This window comes from Anomaloglossus baeobatrachus, chromosome 4 (genome assembly GCF_048569485.1).
Source record: "Anomaloglossus baeobatrachus isolate aAnoBae1 chromosome 4, aAnoBae1.hap1, whole genome shotgun sequence".
In the NCBI taxonomy this organism is placed as follows: domain Eukaryota; kingdom Metazoa; phylum Chordata; class Amphibia; order Anura; family Aromobatidae; genus Anomaloglossus; species Anomaloglossus baeobatrachus.
This window is the reverse complement of record NC_134356.1, coordinates 245,473,683-245,493,714: the sequence shown is the minus strand read 5'-3', so window position 1 is coordinate 245,493,714 and position 20,032 is coordinate 245,473,683. Positions and strand designations below refer to the sequence as shown.

At 42.5% G+C, this 20,032-nt stretch overlaps 1 protein-coding gene across 2 annotated transcripts in view; it reads right to left on the bottom strand.

The window, feature by feature from the left end:
- METTL25 (methyltransferase like 25) overlaps positions 1 to 20,032 on the bottom strand; it is a 222,507-nt gene that overhangs the window by 123,431 nt on the left and 79,044 nt on the right. For both annotated transcript variants that reach the window (XM_075344775.1, XM_075344774.1), the window contains exon 3: positions 4,302 to 4,466. In XM_075344775.1, coding sequence (XP_075200890.1) covers positions 4,302 to 4,466 — 165 coding nt within the window. The remainder of the gene's footprint in view (positions 1 to 4,301; positions 4,467 to 20,032) is intronic.

The following is a 20,032-nucleotide window of genomic DNA, read 5'->3' as shown; positions in this document are numbered from 1 at the left end:
CAGAGACAAGATCGTGGAGGGTCACAAGGCTGGCAAGGGGTACAAAACCCTTTCCAAGGAGTTGGGCCTACCTGTCTCCACTGTTGGGAGCATCATCCGGAAGTGGAAGGCTTATGGAACTACTGTTAGCCTTCCACGGCCTGGACAGCCTTTGAAAGTTTCCACCCGTGCCGAGGCCAGGCTTGTCCGAAGAGTCAAGGCTAACCCAAGGACAACAAGGAAGGAGCTCCGGGAAGATCTCATGGCAGTGGGGACATTGGTTTCAGTCAATACCATAAGTAATGTACTCCACCGCAATGGTCTCTGTTCCAGACGAGCCCGTAAGGTACCTTTACTTTCAAAGCGTCATGTCAAGGCTCGTCTACAGTTTGCTCATGATCACTTGGAGGACTCTGAGACAGACTGGTTCAAGGTTCTCTGGTCTGATGAGACCAAGATCGAGATCTTTGGTGCCAACCACACACGTGACGTTTGGAGACTGGATGGCACTGCATACGACCCCTTCAGTCAAGCATGGTGGTATCAGCATCATGCTGTGGGACTGTTTCTCAGCCAAGGGGCCTGGCCATCTGGTCCGCATCCATGGGAAGATGGATAGCACGGCCTACCTGGAGATTTTGGCCAAGAACCTCCGCTCCTCCATCAAGGATCTTAAGATGGGTCGTCATTTCATCTTCCAACAAGACAACGACCCAAAGCACACAGCCAAGAAAACCAAGGCCTGGTTCAAGAGGGAAAAAATCAAGGTGTTGAAGTGGCCTAGTCAGTCTCCTGACCTTAACCTAATTGAAAACTTGTGGAAGGAGCTCAAGATTAAAGTCCACATGAGACACCCAAAGAACCTAGATAACTTGGAGAAGATCTGCATGGAGGAGTGGGCCAAGATAACTCCAGAGACCTGTGCCGGCCTGATCAGGTCTTATAAAAGACGATTATTAGCTGTAATTGCAAACAAGGGTTATTCCACAAAATATTAAACCTAGGGGTTGAATAATAATTGACCCACACTTTTATGTTGAAAATTTATTAAAATTTAACTGAGCAACATAACTTGTTGGTTTGTAAAAATTATGCATCTGTTAATAAATCCTGCTCTTGTTTGAAGTTTGCAGGCTCTAACTTATTTGCATCTTATCAAACCTGCTAAATCTGCAGGGGGTTGAATACTACTTGTAGGCACTGTATGTGATTTGAATATATGCAGTCATGTGCTAACTAGACATGCACTGCTTTGCTCAATGAAAATGAATTGAGAGAGGCCGGACACGACTAGTTGGAATGTGGCCAGAAGTGAGGCAAATTGCATATTTGTGCTCACATGACCGTCCACTCGTACCACTGGCAAGGGAGAATCCTAAAAGTGTGCTGTGCATGTGCTGTGAGGATTTAGAAGCCTACAGTGACAGCAGACATTTATCTCAAACCTGTACAACCCCTTTAAATCTAAAATGAAGACCTGTAGCATGCCAATCTTAACAGCTTGTAATAAACTCACTATCAAGATACAGCACTGCTTGCTAGTTTCAGTAGTCAACACATTGTCACTCTTCCTGCTTCTCTTAAGGTCGCTTTACACGCTGCGACATCGCTAGCCGATGCTAGCGATGTTGAGCGTGATAGCACCCGCCCCCATCGTATGGCCTATATGTAGTGATCGCTGCCGTAGCGAACATGATCGCTACGGCAGCGTCACACGCACATACCTGCTCTGCGACGTCGTTGTGACCGGCGAACCGCCTCCTAAGGGGGCGGTTCGTTCAGCGTCACAGCGACGTCACTAAGCGGCCGCCCAATCAAAGCGGAAGGGCGGAGATGAGCGGGAAAAACATCCCGCCCACCTCCTTCCTTCCTCATTGCTGGTGGGACGCAGGTAAGGAGAGATTCCTCGTTCCTGCGGTGTCACACGGAGCGATGTGTGCTGCCGCAGAAACAAGGAACAACATCGTTACTGCAGCAGCAACGATATTTGGGAAGAGGGGGGCATGTCACCGATTAGTGATTTTGAACGTTTTGTCAACGATTCAAAATCGCTAATAGGTGTCACACGCAATGACATCGCTAAAACAGCCGGATGTGCGTCACAAATTCCGTGACTCCAACGAGATCGCTTTAGCGATCTCGTAGCGTGTAAAGCCACCTTTACTTTTTCATAGAACAATGAGAGAATTATGAAAAGCAGCTCGTTGGCACGACTAAGTAAGAAAATCGCATATGAATGATTGGTGTTTACTTCCCTCAAGCAGTTTGAGTAGTCATCATGTAACCAAACTGAATTCTTACCCTGGGTACTGGAAAACCTTGAGAAACCTCTGTCAAAACACACTGTGGAGCTTTTTTTAAGGCAAAAAAAGTGGAATATTCTGCAATGACTAAGTCAATCACCAGATCTTAACCCCAATCAACTGCAATCTACATAAATAACACAAAAAGTAAGGCAAAAAGACAAAACAAGCAACAACTGAAGTCAGCTGCAGTAAAGACCTGGCAAGGAATCACAAAGGAGGAAACCCAGTGTTTGGGGACGTTCACGGCTTCCAGACTTTAGACAGTCATTGCCTGCAAAGAATTCTATATAAAGAATTAAAAATGGACATTTTATTAATGGTAAAGTAAATTTGTCCAATTTATTTGGAGACACTAAAATGAGGGGGACTGTCGAAAAATTGCTGCCATTCCTAAACATTTCACACTATATTCTTGCACCTCTAACTGTACCCGAAAGTCTACACTTCAAGTGCATCTCAGTTGTTTCATTTTAATAAAAATATTGGTATGTAGACCCCAAATCACGAAGATTCGGTCACTGTCCAAATATTTCTGGGCCTAACTTTAGACGCATATTATCAGTAATACATGGGCACATTATATGTTAGTCATATGGTTAAACAGAGACAGATTATCATCATAATCATCATATAGTTGTACATAGGCAGAATATCATTATAGTTATATATAGGCAGATTATCATCGTGTAGCTATTTATAGGCAGATTATTAATCATCTGTATGAAGATTTTAGCATCAATGTGGTCGAAGAATCAATTAAAATTCTCAGAAATTATTGATTACATATAAACAGTCTGGAAGAAGTGAATAACAATGGATGTGAAGTGATAGCAGTGATGAACATGGCTGGATATTCCCTGGTGGTGAATTACAAACATACTTTTCATTATCTCATTCGGTTACAGCAAGTTCAGTAGTTCACATGACCTAATCGGCGTAACTAATAAAACAGGTAGACCTGGGAAGTCCATGCGGCAGAATTACTTAGAAGGGAATAAGATCCTCTGGAGGAAATGAAAGGGCGAGACAGCAGACAAGATTCCATACAGTCACTGCTGTAATAAACGTATATTCTGGCCAATTCGCCTACATTAGAATATCTGGATGGACTCAAGCTTTTAGTTCATGCAGGCAATCATGACCTTTTCAACGCTTTCACATTTTGAAATGTAAGCAGCATGACTATACTATATACAATTTATTAATGTTTGTGCGTATTCTTCATGTTCCGCTGTTGCCTTTAGAGGGGTTGTCTAACCACCCCAACATACGTCATTAGTGAGGTAGAGCCATCCTTTCATTGTAGAGCCAGGCATTATTCTGACAGGCTACTATGTAACTTCATTGTTAATGCATACACTTTAAGTCAGAGTTAACACGTGCTGTAATCATCCGTTAGAATGGATCCAGCAGCAATCCGTTGCAAACACAACTTTTTGTGTCCTTTTTGAACAAATTAATTTTTGCACAATCCGTTGTTTTGGGTTTTTTTTAACATGGGAGTCAATGGAAAATGGATCTGTTCACTGATTGTTATTTAGCCATCCGTTTTTCTTTCATTTGTAAAGGATTAGTTTATTGTTTACTGGATAACTTATAAATGGAATATAAATAGAAATCAGTTAATGGATCTCTTTTGACATAGACTCCAATGCTAAAAAAAAAACCCTGGATCCTGCAAAAGTCAATTTTTTCAAAAAGGACAAAAACGTTGTATTTGCCCAACTTTTTTGCCAATGGATTGCTGCTGGATCCATCCTAACCGACAATTACAGTACAGGTGAACATAGCCAAAACAGGAAAACAGAGGAGTGGTGCAGAGTTCAGCTTCAACAAAAGATGCTGCGAATATTCCATGCCAATACAAAATATATACTAACATATAGACATGTCAGGAAAGCCAACCGGTCCTCTTTCACGTCTATGTCATTATATACAGGAATTATGGAGGAATTATTGAGAAACTAATCGTCAGTGAAATATAAATCTAGTTAGATATTGAAAAAAAATACCCACCAAGTTTATCAGTTCTTTGGGAAGCAAAAGTTTCTAATATTTCATCAATGGTGGTGCACAAGCCCAAATTCATTAGGGAATTGTATCGAGCAGCTTCTACAAATGATTCCAGGTTCACCAGTTGGTTAGTGGCTGGAGAGAATATACCGGTCATGTCTGGAGCATCTGTGGAAAACAAAGTATTATTAGCTGTATATAAGTAACATCATTCATCATTAATAATTTACTGATATCAGGCACAAGCCAGACATACCATATTTTTCGGACTATAAGACGCACCCTGGTTTTAGAGGAGAAAAATAGGAAAATAAAATTTTAAGCAAAAAATGTGGTCATGACACACTGTTATGGGGCGAGGATCTGCTGCTGACACTGTTATGGGGGTAATGTCCCCAAATTCTCTACTAAGGTACCCCAGCCTGGTAATGATCTTCCTGCCTTGTATAAACAGTATATGTCCCTCATCCTGGTATAGCCCCCATCCTGCTATATACAGTCATCCTGGCATATGGCCGCATCCTGCTATATACTGGCATATGGCCACATCCTGCTATATACCCCATCCTGCTTATATACCCTTATCCTGCTCATAATATACCCCCATCCTGCTCATATTATACCCCCATCCTGCTCATAATATACCCCCATCCTGCTCATATTATACCCCCATCCTGCTCATATCATACCCCCATCCTGCTCATATTATACCCCCATCCTGCTCATATACCCCCATCCAGCTCATATATCCCCATCCTGCTCATATAGCACCATCCTGCTCATAATATACCCTCATCCTGCTCATATACCCCCATCCTGCTCAGAATATACCCCTATCCTGCTCATATACCCCCATTCTGCTCATATACCCCCATCCTGTTCATAATATACCCCCATCCTGCTCATAATATACCGCCATCCTGCTCATATACCCCCATCCTGCTCATAATATACCCCCATCCTGCTCATATACTTCCATTCTGCTCATATACCCCCATCCAGCTCATATATCCCCATCCTGCTCATATAGCACCATCCTGCTCATAATATACACCCATCCTGCTCATATACCCCCATCCTGCTCATAATATACCCCCATCCTGCTCAGAATATACCCCTATCATGCTCATATACCCCCCATCCTGCTCATATACTCCCATTCTGCTCATATACCCCCATCCTGTTCATAATATACCCCCATCCTGCTCATAATATACCGCCATCCTGCTCATATACCCCCATCCTGCTCATAATATACCCCCATCCTGCTCATATACTTCCATTCTGTTCATATACCCCCATCCTGCTATATGCCCTCATCCTGCTATACACTCCCATCCTGCTATATACCCCCATCCTGGTGTGTGGCCGCATCCTGTGGCATATGAAAAAAATAAACGTTTATACTCACCTTACCTCACTTCCTGCAGCATCGCTCCTCCTCAGTCTGTGTCAGCAGCAGCGCTGGAGTGTGGAGCCGGCCACGATCCCTGCAGCATCGCGATGTCCTCCTGTCTGTGCCGGCGGCGGCTGCGTGTGGACACATGCGCACAGCGATGACGTCATCGCTGTGAGCACCGCTAGTCTCCACACAGCCGCCGCCGGCATGGACAGGGGGACATCGCGGTCCACATTTGGGGGGAAAAAAAGCGCGTCTTATAGTCCGAAAAATACGGTACACTGCTGATGCTCGTCATGTGAACTCAATACGAGTATGTTAATCGCATACTTGCACTCACTAACTGACTGCTTTCTCGAACATGTTATATACTGTATACTGTATATATACACACACACACACACACACACACACACACAGGCATGCAAATATTTGGGTACCCCTGGTCAAAATTACTGTTATCGTGAACAGATGGGCAAGTTGAAAATGAAATGATCTCTAAAAGGCATAATGTTTTCATTGTATTTTAGTCAAAACAAAGAAATTATTTTCATCCTTTGCATTTTTAAATTAAGAAAAAAAAAATGGGTTAATGCAAAAGTTTGGGCACCCTGCATGGTTAGCACCTAGTAGCACCTTCTTTGGCACCTATCTCAGCTTGTAAATGCTGTGCATGCACTTCTCTATTGATGTCTAGCCATAGATTTTTAATGATGTTCAGGGGGACTAGGAGTGCCATTGTAAACCTTCAGCTTGCACCTTTTGAGGTCGTCTATCGTGGATTTTGTCACGTGTTTAGGATCATTATCCATTTGTAGAAGCCATCTACTTTTAAATTTAAGCTTTTAAAAAGATCATTATCAGCATCAAGAATTTGTTGAAATGTCATTAAATCCATTCTTCCCTCTACTCGTGAAATGTTCCCTGTGCCATTGACTACAACACAACCCCAAAGCATGATTGAGCAACCCCCATACTTAACCCCTTCACCCCCGGGCGAATTTCCGTTTTTCATTTTTTTTTTGTTCCTCCCCTTCTTCCGAGAGCCATAACTTTATTTATCTGTCAATATTGCCATATGAGGGCTTATTTTTTTGCAGGATGAGTTGTACTTTTGAATGAAACCATTAGTTTTACCATATAGTGTACTGGAAAGTGGGATATCTACATAAGAGGGACCTTATGTGGCTATTTTTTTCAAATTATTAAAATAAATAATATAAAGTATACTGGAAACGGGGAAACAATTCCAATTATGATGAAATAGTGAATAAAGGGCAATTGCACAATTATTTTGCACGGTTTTCGTTCACAGTGTTCAACATATGGTAAAACTGATAAAAAATTCAGAGGTTTGCCCATCACAAGAATAGTGCTTTGTCACCATTTTCCAAGACCTATACAATTCTCATTTTTTGGGATCTAGGTCTCAGGGATTGCTTATTTTTTGCATCTTGAGCTGAAATTTTTAATTATACAATTTTTGTGTACATGCAATGTTTTTAATCGCCTGTTATTGTGTGACACCCCTGAGGCTTCTGGTCGCTACAGAGTACTGCAAGCTCATTTAAAGCGCAGTATCCATCCCGGGTATGGAAAGGTTAATGTCTGGTATATCTCACTTACACCACACAGTTAGAGAAAGAGTCAGCAATTTCTTTGCATAACACATACAGCAGGTAGCTTCTCACTAATTAGAGCAGGGGTGATCACCATGACAACTAGAAAGTCCCTAGCTTCGTGACTCATCCGGAGGGAGGGGGAGCACAGGAAAATACAGGAGCAGAGACAGAAGGACTTCAGAACGTCTGAGAACACAGAACAACACGGTCGTCCGCAGGGAGTGCTTGAGAGCTCCTGCGGATAGAATCGGCCAGACCGAGGGCAGGCTGGAGACACCGGGAGGAGAAGGAGTCTGGTACCAGTAGATCTTGTGGGACGGAGGAGTTCTACAGCGGTCAATGGGGAGAAGCAGGCGGCTGCTTCCACAGGGCCGGCGCTACTACATGGTGCAGAGTCTTAGGGCAAGTTATACTTCACATTGGCTGCTAACATCTGCAGGACGGAAAGATGTCAGGTCTCCCGTCCACCACCCAAATAGCTGGAGGCACAGTGATACACTGAATACAGAACTGAGTTCAGCGGCTCGTCCCAAGGCGAGGATCCACTTCACCTGCGACAGGGCTGGGACACTTAAACAACCAAGGGGGTCCCCAACGTGCTTTATGCCACAGGGATCGACACAATGCATCTTAGAAAAGGAGAAACCCACAGAGACTGCCATATCGAACCTAACGTCTGACCTACCCGTGATCGACCGGAGCTTCATCATGGCAGAGACCAGTACCAGAGTGCGGTGTTGAACCAGTAAGTAAAGACCTGGAATACGCACCTATTGACTCTGGCTCTTATTGCCGTTGCCATGCACTCTGGCGCTCCCGGGGATTGCCGTGCCCCCCTTGCCATCCTCCCGGGGTAATCCCGCTCCACCTGTGGGGAGCGACACCATCCCCGCTGCACCCGACATCTGCCCCGGTGAGAGACCTTGCAGCGGCTGTTCCCATCCCTGGCCGCGTACCACAGGTGGTGTCACAATCCTAATAGACTTTCCTAACCTCGAACTACTACCTCCATCCTCCCTACCACCCTCCAACCCTCCTTCCTGTACACTTCGGGGTAATGGAACCCAGTCACATCTGCAACCCGTACCGGTAACGAGTAGGTTAAAACACCTACCCCATGGGGCGCTACAATAGCATTTTAAAAAAATAATTTTGGTGTTTGGAATTTTTTTCTCACCATGCTGTGTACCGATCAGATTCATTGATTTTATATTTTGATAGATCGGGCATTTATGAACGCGTCAATACCAAATAGGTGTATTTTTTTAACTGCTTTATTTTCAGTGGGGCAAAAAGGGGGGTGATTTGAATTTTTAGGTTTTTTTTTAAATTTTCATATTTTACTAGTCTTCCAAGGGACTTTGAGTGCACAGTCCGATCGCCTATGTATTTCTGCTGATCAGAGCAACATTACTCTGATAAGCAGAAATGCTCATCTCATGTAAGTGCCAGCGCTCAGTGGGCTCTCACAGGAAGTGAGTCATGGCAGTGTCAGGGGTCATCAGTTGTACCATGACAACGCATTGGCGCCCCATGATTACATCACAGAGTCGCTGATGGCGACCCCCGCCGCAACCATTTAAATTGCACTGTCAGTTCTTGGCAGCGCGATTCAAAGGGTTAAAAGGCATGGGTGGATCGGAGAGCGCCTGTTAGCCACACATGTCTGCTGATCAGGGAGCCTGCAGTAACTGGAGGGAGGCGACCAAGGATGTACCAGTACACCCTTGGTCATAAAGAAGCTAATGATTGGCGACATGTTCTTTTCCTGAAATTCTGTGCCCTTTTTTCTCCACACTCACCTTTGATTATTGTGGCCAAAGACTTCAATCTTAACCTCATCAGTCCACAGGACTTGTTTCCATAATGCATCAGGTATGTATAGATGTTCTTTTGCATTCCTCTGATGCTGAATTTTATGGTGAGGACGCAGGAGAGGTTTTCGTCTGATGACTCTTCTATGAAGACCATATTTATGCAGGTGTCTCTGAACAGTAGAACAATGTACCACAATTGCAGAGTCTGCTAAATCTTCTTGAAGGTCTTTTGCAGGCAAGCGGGAGTTCTCATTTGCCTCTCTAACAAACCTATGAGCAGCTCTCAGATATTTTGCTTGGTCTTCCAAACCTTATCTTGACCTCCACTGTTCTTGTTAACTGCTATTTTCTAATTACATTTCGAACTGAGGAAAGAGCAACTTGAGTACGCTTTAGTATCTTGTAGCCTTCTCCTGCTTTGTGGGCCTCCACCATATTTTTCATTTTCTGAGTCCTAGGCAGCTGCTTAGAAAAACCCATGGCTGCTGTTTTTGTGTCACAAGTAGAGTTGAGCGGACTACAAATAATCCGGGTCCGGCGGATCCGCAGCGGGTTGACAAAGAAGTCCGGATCTGATATCCGGCGCCATATATGTCAATGGGGATCGTAATCCAGGACGAGAGAGAGAGCGGGCCGAGGAGAGAGCGGGCCGAGGAGAGAGCGGGCCGAGGAGAGAGCGAGAGAGAGAGTGAGAGAGAGAGAGAAAAAAAAACGAATCCGGATCGTGCAGCCGGATTCCCGGGTCTGGATCAGACCCGGATCCGGCGCTAAAACCGCACGGATCCGGATTTTTACAGTTCGGGTCCGCTCAACACTAGTCACAAGGTTAGATGACTCTGGGTATTTATAAATCTGTGAAATATGCATCACCTGGCCTTCTCATTGTAAAAACAATGACACATTTTTTAAGCTGACCAACACATATTATTCCTAGATGGCCATACTTTAGTATTCAAGCTCAATTATTAATGTAATTGGGATTTTTTTCTGTAGAAGACAACTTGGCTTTGCTGAAATCTGTCAAAGTAAATTATATTGTATTCACTAAATTCTAATAATTCTGGAGCATCTTAGTGCCATAACCCTATCAGGATAATTAAGGTCTGAAACATTGGTCAAAGTTATCTAAGCACACAAATAATCATGAGTGTTCAAATATTTGCGTTGGCTCTTTTTTTTGTAATTTTAATTTTTGTAATTTTTGCCTAAAAAAACAGGAAATGTGTCATTTTTAACTTTATGCCTTTTAGAGATCATGTCATCTTTAACTTGCTTAACTGTTCACAATAATAATAGTTTGACCAAAGGTGCCCAACATTTTACATGCCACTGTATAATAGACACAGTAAATCACAAAAGTGAGTACACCCCTCTCATTTTTGTAAATATTTGATCTTTTCATGGGACAACACTGAAGATATGACACTGTGATACAATGTAGTCAGTGTACAGCTTGTATAACAGTGTAAATTTGGTGTGCCCGCTAAATAATTCAACACGCAGCCATTAATGACAAAACTGTTGGCAACAAAAGTGAGTACACCCTTAAGTGACAATAGCCAAATTGTGCCTAAACTGTTAAGATTTTGTGTGGCCACCATTATTTACAATGACTGCCTTAACTCGCTTTGGCATGGAGTTCACTAGAGCTTCACAGGAGCCACTGGAATCCTCTTCCACTCCTCCATGAGGTCATCATGGAGCTGGTGGATGTTAGAGACCTTGTGCTCCGCCTCCTTCTGTTTGAGGATGTCTCACAGATGCTCAATAGGGTTTAGGTCTGAAGACATGCTTGGCTAGTCCAGCACCTTTACTCGCAACTTCCTTAGTAAGTCAGTGGTCGTCTTGGAGGTGTTTTTGGGGTCGTAATCATGTTGGAATGCTGCCAACACTTTTGTCCATAACTATAATGTATATATGTATATATCTATATCTGTTTGTCAATATATACATATACACCATAAATGTCGTATATCTGCTGTCTCTGTATTCCTGGCACTCATGTAAGTGCCCCACATGCAGTTTTCATACTTGCGATCAAAACGTTAACCAATTCCCTTCTGATTTTATCAATGGTCCCAATTAAGAGAATCAGTGGAGAAAGCAGTCAGTAAGTGAGTGGAAATACATAAATCCCACATACAGTACCAAGAGTAGGTATAAATATATTAATAAACAAAAAGATAAAAGTGAGTATGCTACAATTTAAGATTCCAGATGATAAAAACGTCAAATTCTATGAATTTCCTAGACGGCCCATTTAAAAATATACACATCAAGTAAATAAACATGTAAATACAAACCGTAATTCGGTATAAAATTACTCCCTTCTAAACTCCCTGAATCCAAAGTCACAGAATCACAAGTCACACACTGAAGCCAAATCACACTTAAAAACAAATCACTCGCAAGCTCTTTCACACTCACTATAGCAGACTAAAATACATTTGTTGTTTCCTTCAGCGGTAATACAACCTACAACTCACTGCCATGTTGTTCAGCTTTTGTATACATCAGGAGATACTCCCTAGAGATGGCCATAAACCTTAGAAACGTGAAGCATGCTGCCATTTCTTATATAGTTGGCTACCGCAAAGAAAGGTATAATCCGCACTACATGTTTTGGATATCCAAAAACTCCACACAATAAGAATGACATTTTTTGAATTTTGCAGGAAACTTTTTTAATTTATTTGTATTACAGTCTTAGTGATCTAGTGCAGCCATCAGTAAGGGGTATGTATACTAACACAATGCTATATTAATGTTCTCAATGTGTATTTCTGTGCCTGTAGGATTAAGTGGTGAAATACACTTGTAATAATACATTTGGTATCTGGCACTGCTCTGCAGACATAAAGTATAACGCAATGTTGAGGTCACATACAAATCCCTTGGAATATATATAACACTGTCCACCCTATGTTTGGGTATGGTATATGGGATTGATTCTGTCTACCCAAGAAAATGCTTAGGGAATAGGCAATGGGGGTCCATGCGATATGCCTTACTGCCCAAGTGTTTTCGTTCCAGCTGAGTATTATTTGGATTAGGATCATTTAATGCTATAGGGAAACATCCTGACTTTCTGGTTTACCATTGAGTGAGAAGCCTGAAATTTAATGAGCTGGCTGTGAAAAGGTCTCAAACCACATAGATAGATCATTTAGATTTTCTGTGCATTGCATCTTATAGAAAGTGTTATTTCTAAATTTATGTTTGGCCAAACATCTACCTTTTCTGGTTCCAAGGCACATTTTAATACCTGGCTCGGATGAAACTCAAAAGTTGAAATTTATTGCCTGTCCTGGCTCTATTACAACCCAATGAATTTACAAGGAGGATTCTGCACAAGATGCTGTTATACTGCCAACATATGGGAGAAAAAGCTAAGGTGTAAGCTTTCTCTTTAAAAACAGCCTTACTTGGTGAAAAGACTGAAGTGGTGAGAGCCATTAGGATATACATAACACATTGTTATACAACTATCAGGTTATTGTATTAATACAGACGTCATCATGTCGCTACCTTAGGGAGCAAAACACTAGATACAAGCCATTTTAGCACCTTCTAAGTAGACGTGTTACAAGAAAGTTTCACCACGATGAGCTTATTTTTGTACATTTTGGGATCAGTTTAGTCAAGACAAATGTAATCTTTAGTAAAAATAGAAAGATACATTGCCTTTAATTAAAGATAAATAGTAAAAATAGGTATCAGGTATCTACAAACCCAAGTATCAGAACACATACATGGAGCATACAATTACACCCAGTTGAGGTTGAAAGAAAGGAGACGTAACCACAGTTGTCCAACGACAGCCAAAGTCTGTATTAATGTGACACTGTACTTTCCTGGTAGATCTCATAGCTTACTGATAGTAGGCATGCATGTATCACAGCCGGCACCCGTGCTGCGTGGACCCAGAGTCCACTCCACCGGCCACCTTACATTTACGCCAGCCATTGTGAAGGGGTTAGAAATAATTGCCTACAGTCTTTTCATCTAAGTTTTTGAAATCGCCATATAATATTCCCTTACTTTCATACTGTGGCCTTTCAGTATTATTGTACACCAGCCATGTTTCAAGTTGCAGATTAGTGTTCCCCAACTCCAGTCCCCAATAGCCACTAGCAAGACGTATGTAAACCAACATTATGGAATATGTATCAACCTTTTTGTGTATGTAAATAAATACTGTAATGCGGGCTTTACACGTTACGATCAATCGTGCGATTGCACGAGCGATCGTACCCGCCCCCGTCGTTTGTGCGTCACGGGCAAATCGCTGTCCGTGTTGCACAAAGTCGTTAAACCCCAGTCACACGTACTTACCTGCTGAGCGACCTCGCTGTGGGTGGCGAACATCCTCTTCCTGAAGGGGGAGGGACGTTCGGCGTCACAGCGACGTCACACAGCCGCCGGCCAATAGAAGCGGAGGGGTGGAGATGAGAGGGACATAAACATCCCACCCACCTCCTTCCTTCCGCACAGCCGGCGGGTGCCGCGGGACGCAGGTAAGCTGTGTTCATTGTCCCCGGGGTGTCACACGGAGCAATGTGTGCTACCCCAGGTATGATGAAACACCGGCGCCATGTTAAATAAACAATTTTTTAAAATTCAGCGACGAGTACACGACTCACGATTTGTGAGCGATTCTGCGTCGCTGGGAGGTGTCACACGAAACGACGTCGTGAACAATGCCGGATGTGCGTCACGAAAACCGTGACCCCCCACGATGCATCGCACGATAGCTCGTCTCGTGTAAAGCCCGCATAAATAATAGGGAATTAGCAATAGATAGGACCAAAAATTGGCCACTTTTGACCTATTGACAGGCCCTCTTTTGGATTTTATTTTTTTTTCAAGATAGTTTCCTGGTGGCATAGGAAGTCTTTGGTAGAAGTCTAAGGCCCTGTGTGCACTAGACGTTTTTGCGGCATTTTTTGCGGCTTTATACCGCGTTTTTGTCCTGAAAACGCTGTGACATTGCTTCCCCAGCAATGTCTGAGGGTTTTCAGAAGTGCTGTCTGCACAGAGCTTTTTTTTGTAGCTGCATTTTTGTGGTGACCACAAAACGCAGCATGTCAATTATTTCTGCGTTGTTCACAGCGTTTTTCACTCATTGAATTCAATGAGATGTTAAAAAAGGCAATGATAAATGCAGTGCACAAAAATGCAGCCAAAAACGCATCGCATTTTTACTGCGCATGCGGTTTTTTTTTGCGGACAAAAAAGCACAAAAAACGCAGCATGAAAAAAAAACGCCTAGGCGCACATAGCCTAAGACTCGGGTTACTGCATTATCCTTCCTTTCTGGCTTTACACTGTAGACCTGGGTGCTCAGATTAGTAAAGAAGTAAAGATACAGCTCACCGTATGAGATTATGCTGGTAAATTCATGTCGTAGAGAAGGTCAGACGGTGCATGGAATAAGGGAGGCTCAAACGTGATTGCAGCAAAAAGAAAGAAATATCAAAATATCCAGCAGCAACGTCTTCATAGGGAAAATATTTTTCTTAAAATTCCATCTTATTGAAAACTAATTAAAAATCATAGTGCAGCAAGTTATAAACACGCGGTTGACGCGTTTCAGAAGGTAGACTTCCTTAATCATAACCCAGATGATTAAGGAAGTCTAACTTCTGAAACGCGACAATTAGTTTTCAATAAAATGGAATTTTAAGAAAAATATTTTCCCAATGAAGACGTTGCTGCTGGATATTTTTTTCTTTTTGCTGCAATCTGGGTGCTCAGATTGTCTGCTGCGTATAAGCACAAAATCACCATAAAGTGCAAACAGAGGTTAGTATCATCGTCAAATATTACCATTCTACTATTCAGCCACCAACACATGTTAGACTGTCAGCTGAGCCCACAATTATTCCCATAAATAAGTAAAAATAAATAAATACATTTTTAACATATTCCGCAGCGCTTGACATACATCAGGAAACTATCCCCATTGGCGCTCACAGTCTACAGCCCCTATCAGTATGTCTTTAGAGTGTGGGAGAAAACCCGGAGAACCCAGAGGAAACACAGGCAAACACGGGGAGAACCAATGAGCCACCGTGCCGCCCAAGATCTTATCCCAATATTTAGCAGATGTAATAATATTAGCAAATGCCTCCAATTAAAACTCTAGTATATTTCTCCTGATATAGCCATGTCTCTTACCTCATGTGCAGGGTATTGCAGCTTAGGTATCCATGGTTATATCCAGTCATATAGTGAGTTAAGGCCCCATCACACGCTACGATATATCTAACGATATGTCGTCGGGGTCACGGAATTTGTGACACACATCCGGCCTCGTTAGAGATGTCGTAGCGTGTGACACCACCGAACGACTGTTAACGAGCAAAAATACTCACCTTATCGTTGCTCGTTGACACGTCGTTCATTTTCATAATGTCGTTCCTCCTTCTGCGCACTGATTGTTCGTCGTTCCTGAGGCAGCACACATCACTCCGTGTGACACCCCGGGAACGACGAACACAGCTTACCTGTGTCCCGCCAACAATGTGGAAGGAAAGAGGTGGGCGGGATGTTACGTCCCGCTCATCTCCGCCCCTCCGCTTCTACTGGGCGGCCGCTGTGTGAAGATGATGTTCGCCGCCCACAGCGACGTCGTTAGGGAGGTAAGTACGTGTGACGGGGGTTAACGACATTGTGGGCCACGGAGAACGAATTGCCCGTGAAGCACAAACGACGGGGGCGGATGCGATCACTCATGCGATCGCACGATATATCGTCGCGTGTGACGGGGCCCTTAGTTAGTTGCTCGTGGTCGTAACCATGGATACCTAACCTGCAATGCCCTGCACATGAGGTAAGAGACATGGCAGTACCAGGAACTATACTATATTTCTAATTAGAGGTATTTGCTAATATCATTATGTCCACTACATATTGGGATAGGATCTTGAAAATGAGAATACCCCTTTAAGAATCTGACATGTCTAATTTCAGACTGCTGACCCTCATGTTGTCTCTAACATAAGCCACTGCCAGAAATGTCACAAGAAACACAAAATCTTGGAGAAATCTGAAAAACATTGTTCAGCTGACAGCCATCTAAGGAGTATGGGAGGCATAAGAGTAAGGTTAGAAAGTGGGAACATGCTTGTTGATCACTTGATTTTGTAGGTAACTGTCATTTTACCCACTGTACCACTGTAGTGAAACAGCTGTTCCTCTGCAAATGCGCACCACTTCCAGGGCTGTGGAGTCGGTAAGCCAAACCTTCGACTCCGACTCCGACTCCGACTCCTCAAATTCTCTTGCACCGACTCCGACTCCGGCTCAGACTCCGACTCCGGCTCCGACTCCGGCTCCTACATATATTGCTTATAGTTAGGTGAAAAATTTATTGTAGTACATGAATATGTGTATGTGAACATCAGACATTTAATAATTTTTATGATACAATAATCAAGATATTTGGATAGAACATAAAATATATTTATTGGAATACAACTTTAGAACACAAAAAACTGTAATAAATTGTAAATATGTAATACACTATGTAATATACAGTAGATTACATATATATCTTGTGTGTGTGTATATACACTGTATATATATATATTATATATATTACATATTTACAATTTATTAGTTTTTTTGTGTTCTAAAGTTGTATTCCAATAAATATTTTATGTTCTATCCAAATATCTTGATTATTGTATCATAAAAACAATTAAATGTCTGATGTTCACATTGTACTACAATAAATTTTTCACTTAAATATAAGCATTATACTAAATGTTGTTATTTAGTAAAATATTCAGCACATTCTGCATTGCACTCCTGTCCCCAATTTATTATATATTTTAGGAGTCGGAGTCGGTGCATTTTATACCGACTCCGACTCCGACTCCGACTCCACCAAAATGAGCTCCGACTCCGACTCCGACTCCACGACTCCGACTCCGACTCCACAGCCCTGACCACTTCAGTGTTTTTTTTCACCACTTGAGTGGTGCTTTAAACCTAAGGCTATGTTCACACACTGCATCTTTTCTTAACCACAAAGATACAGCATTTGGGGTCCCAAAAAATGCACCATGGCAAAAACGCATCAAAAACGCATGCGTTTCTCCCAGATTTTGCCCAATGCGTTTTTTTAAGTCAAATGTATTGAAGGTCTCAAAAATGCTGGAAAAACGCAAAAAAAGTTAACATGTTGCATCTTCAAAAACGCAGCCAAGATGCAGCCAAAAAAAGATGCACATGTGGACAGCAAAATAGAAATCTCATAGACTCTGCTGGGGGAAGGAAATGCATGCATCTAGGTGCATTTTGTGACCTCAAAAATGCACCAAATATGCTGTAAAAGATGCAGCGTGTGAACATAGCCTTAAGTCCCCTGACGTCTGTCTCATACTCACTCCCTGGTGGCCTAATCTTCTATCACCCCCGCTCTTGTTGGTTTCCCACAATTTGAGTACCATGACAGTTGGAGGAATACAAAATTACAGTAAGTCTGTCCATCCATTCAAAAGCCAAGAGGTGAATGTCCAGGCAAAATATTGAAGTCACAAGTCAGCTCATCATAAGGTCTTTTAGTTCTGGTGTGACAAACAATGGCACTGGTTGTGGCTCATATGCTTCATAATAGTGAGATCACAGATGTCCATGTAAGCACCGTTAGATGCATGCTTCACAAGTTTGGGATGGTGGCCCGAAAAAAGGTAATGAAGCCTCAACTTTATTATCATCATAAGAAGCATTGGCTTGAGTTTGCAAAAAAGTAAGAAAGGTGGACAGTAGAAGATTAGAAACAGGTCATTTGGAGTGATGAGACAAAAGTCAATAGATTAGGCTCTGATGGGTTCAAATGAGTCTTCAAGAAGTAAGGGAAAAAGAGGCTACTAGATTGAAAAATTGAAGGAGCTGTCAAGTTCAGTGGAGGAAGCCTGATGATATGGGGGGTGTTGCATAGTCAAAGGCATTGTATACTTGACCAGGATTGATGGTGGACTCAATGCTAAGCTATAGCTGAAGATTATACAAGATGAGTTACTTCATACACTCAAGTACTATGGGTATGAAACATACAACATGGTGTTCCAGCCGGACAACAACCCGAAGCATACGAAATGGTTCAATCACAATGAAGTAGAAGTGTTGGATTGGCCCCTACACACCTCAGACCTCAACTCAATTAAACACCTGTGGTACAATTGAAGCAAAAGGTGTATACATACTCAAGTCGACCAATATGTACCAATATTGGAAATGTGTAGATGAGATCTGGGATCAGAATTCAGTCAAGACACGCTTGAATCTGATCAAAAGCATGTCCAGAAGTATTCAGGCAGTGATGAAAGCTTTACAAAATAATACAAATTCAAATTTAGATTTTTAGGAGCAAAACAGTAACAATGCAGTGACACGATAAAAATCTGCATAACTAATCATATGCAAATCAAATTTATGTATAAGATAGCCAAGATGATTATCTATAAAATGAAGGTAGTCACACGCTCAATGCTGTAGTGGACGTGGAGATATGGAGCATGAAAGTCAAAAGTTCAAAACACTGTTACCCTTCTGCTTGTCACTGTAACTATCATTTCATTTTTAAGATAACCTAAATCCTGATTAAAACAATAGGCCATTTTCTGATTACCCATTCCGTTTAAGGCTAAGTTCACACACTGCGTTTTTTTGACGCTGCATTTTTGTGCGTTTTTTGCGGCAAAAACGCACAAAACCGCATTCGCGGCAAAAAACGTGGCAAAAAACGCATTTGTTTTTACCGCGTTTTGGTGCGTTTTTTGCTGCATTTTAGCTCACTGCGTTTTTATGCGTTTTTATATCAGTGAACAATGCCATTAAAGATTGTTGAAAAAAAAAGAAAAAAGGTTTGATGTCATTTCCTTCTTCAATATGTTCTTCATTCTCCACTTGTGTACGCACAAGAGCAGACAGCTGCAGAACTACAAGGCTCAGCATGCTCCATCCAGGACTGTATGCTGGAGGCAGAGGCAGGGGGAGCAGAACTACAAGGCTCAGCATACTCCATCCACTAGAGGATGCAGGGGAGCAGACAGCAGCTGCAGAACTACAAGGCTCAGCATCCTCTATCAAATAGTGTATGCAGGAGAGCAGACAGCAGCTGCCTAACTACAAGGCTCAGCATCCTCTATCCAGGACTGTATGCAGGATTTCTTTGCGCCCCCCAAAAAATGACGTGGGCTTCGCCATATTTTTGTATGCTAGCCGGGTACAGCAGGCAGGTACGAGCTGCCCCCAACCCCCAGCTGCCTATTTGTACCCAGCTGGGAACCAAAAATATAGGGAAGCCCTTTTTTTTTTTTTTTTTTTTAATTATTTTATGAATTTCATGAAATAATTAAAAAAAAAAAACTACATGGGCTTCGCCCAATTTTTGAGCCCAGCCAGGTACAACTAGGCAGCTGGGGATTGGAGTCCGCAATGCAGGGTGCCCAAGCTTTCTGGGCACCTCCACTGCGAATTGAAGTCCGCAGCCACCCCAGAAAATGGCGCTTTCATAGAAACGCCATCTTCTGGCGCTGTATCCAACTCTTCCAGCTGCCCTGATGCCGGGTGGCTCGCTGGGTAATAATGGGGTTAGGGCTAACTGTGTATTATCAGCTGGCCCTAAGCCTGAAATTCATGGTGTCACACCAATATTAGACATGGCCATCATGAATTTCTAGTAAAGATAAAAAAAAAAACACAACACGCAGAAAAATATTTTTATTCGAAATAAAACATAACACAATTAGTGACTCCATCTTTATTGAAATAAAGAACCCCTCTGCAGTAATCCTGGGTCAAGGGTCCCGCACCATCCAATCCGGATCCAATATCATCTGATCGGTTTGCTGGAAGGCAAAGCGATCAGATGATGTATCAGGT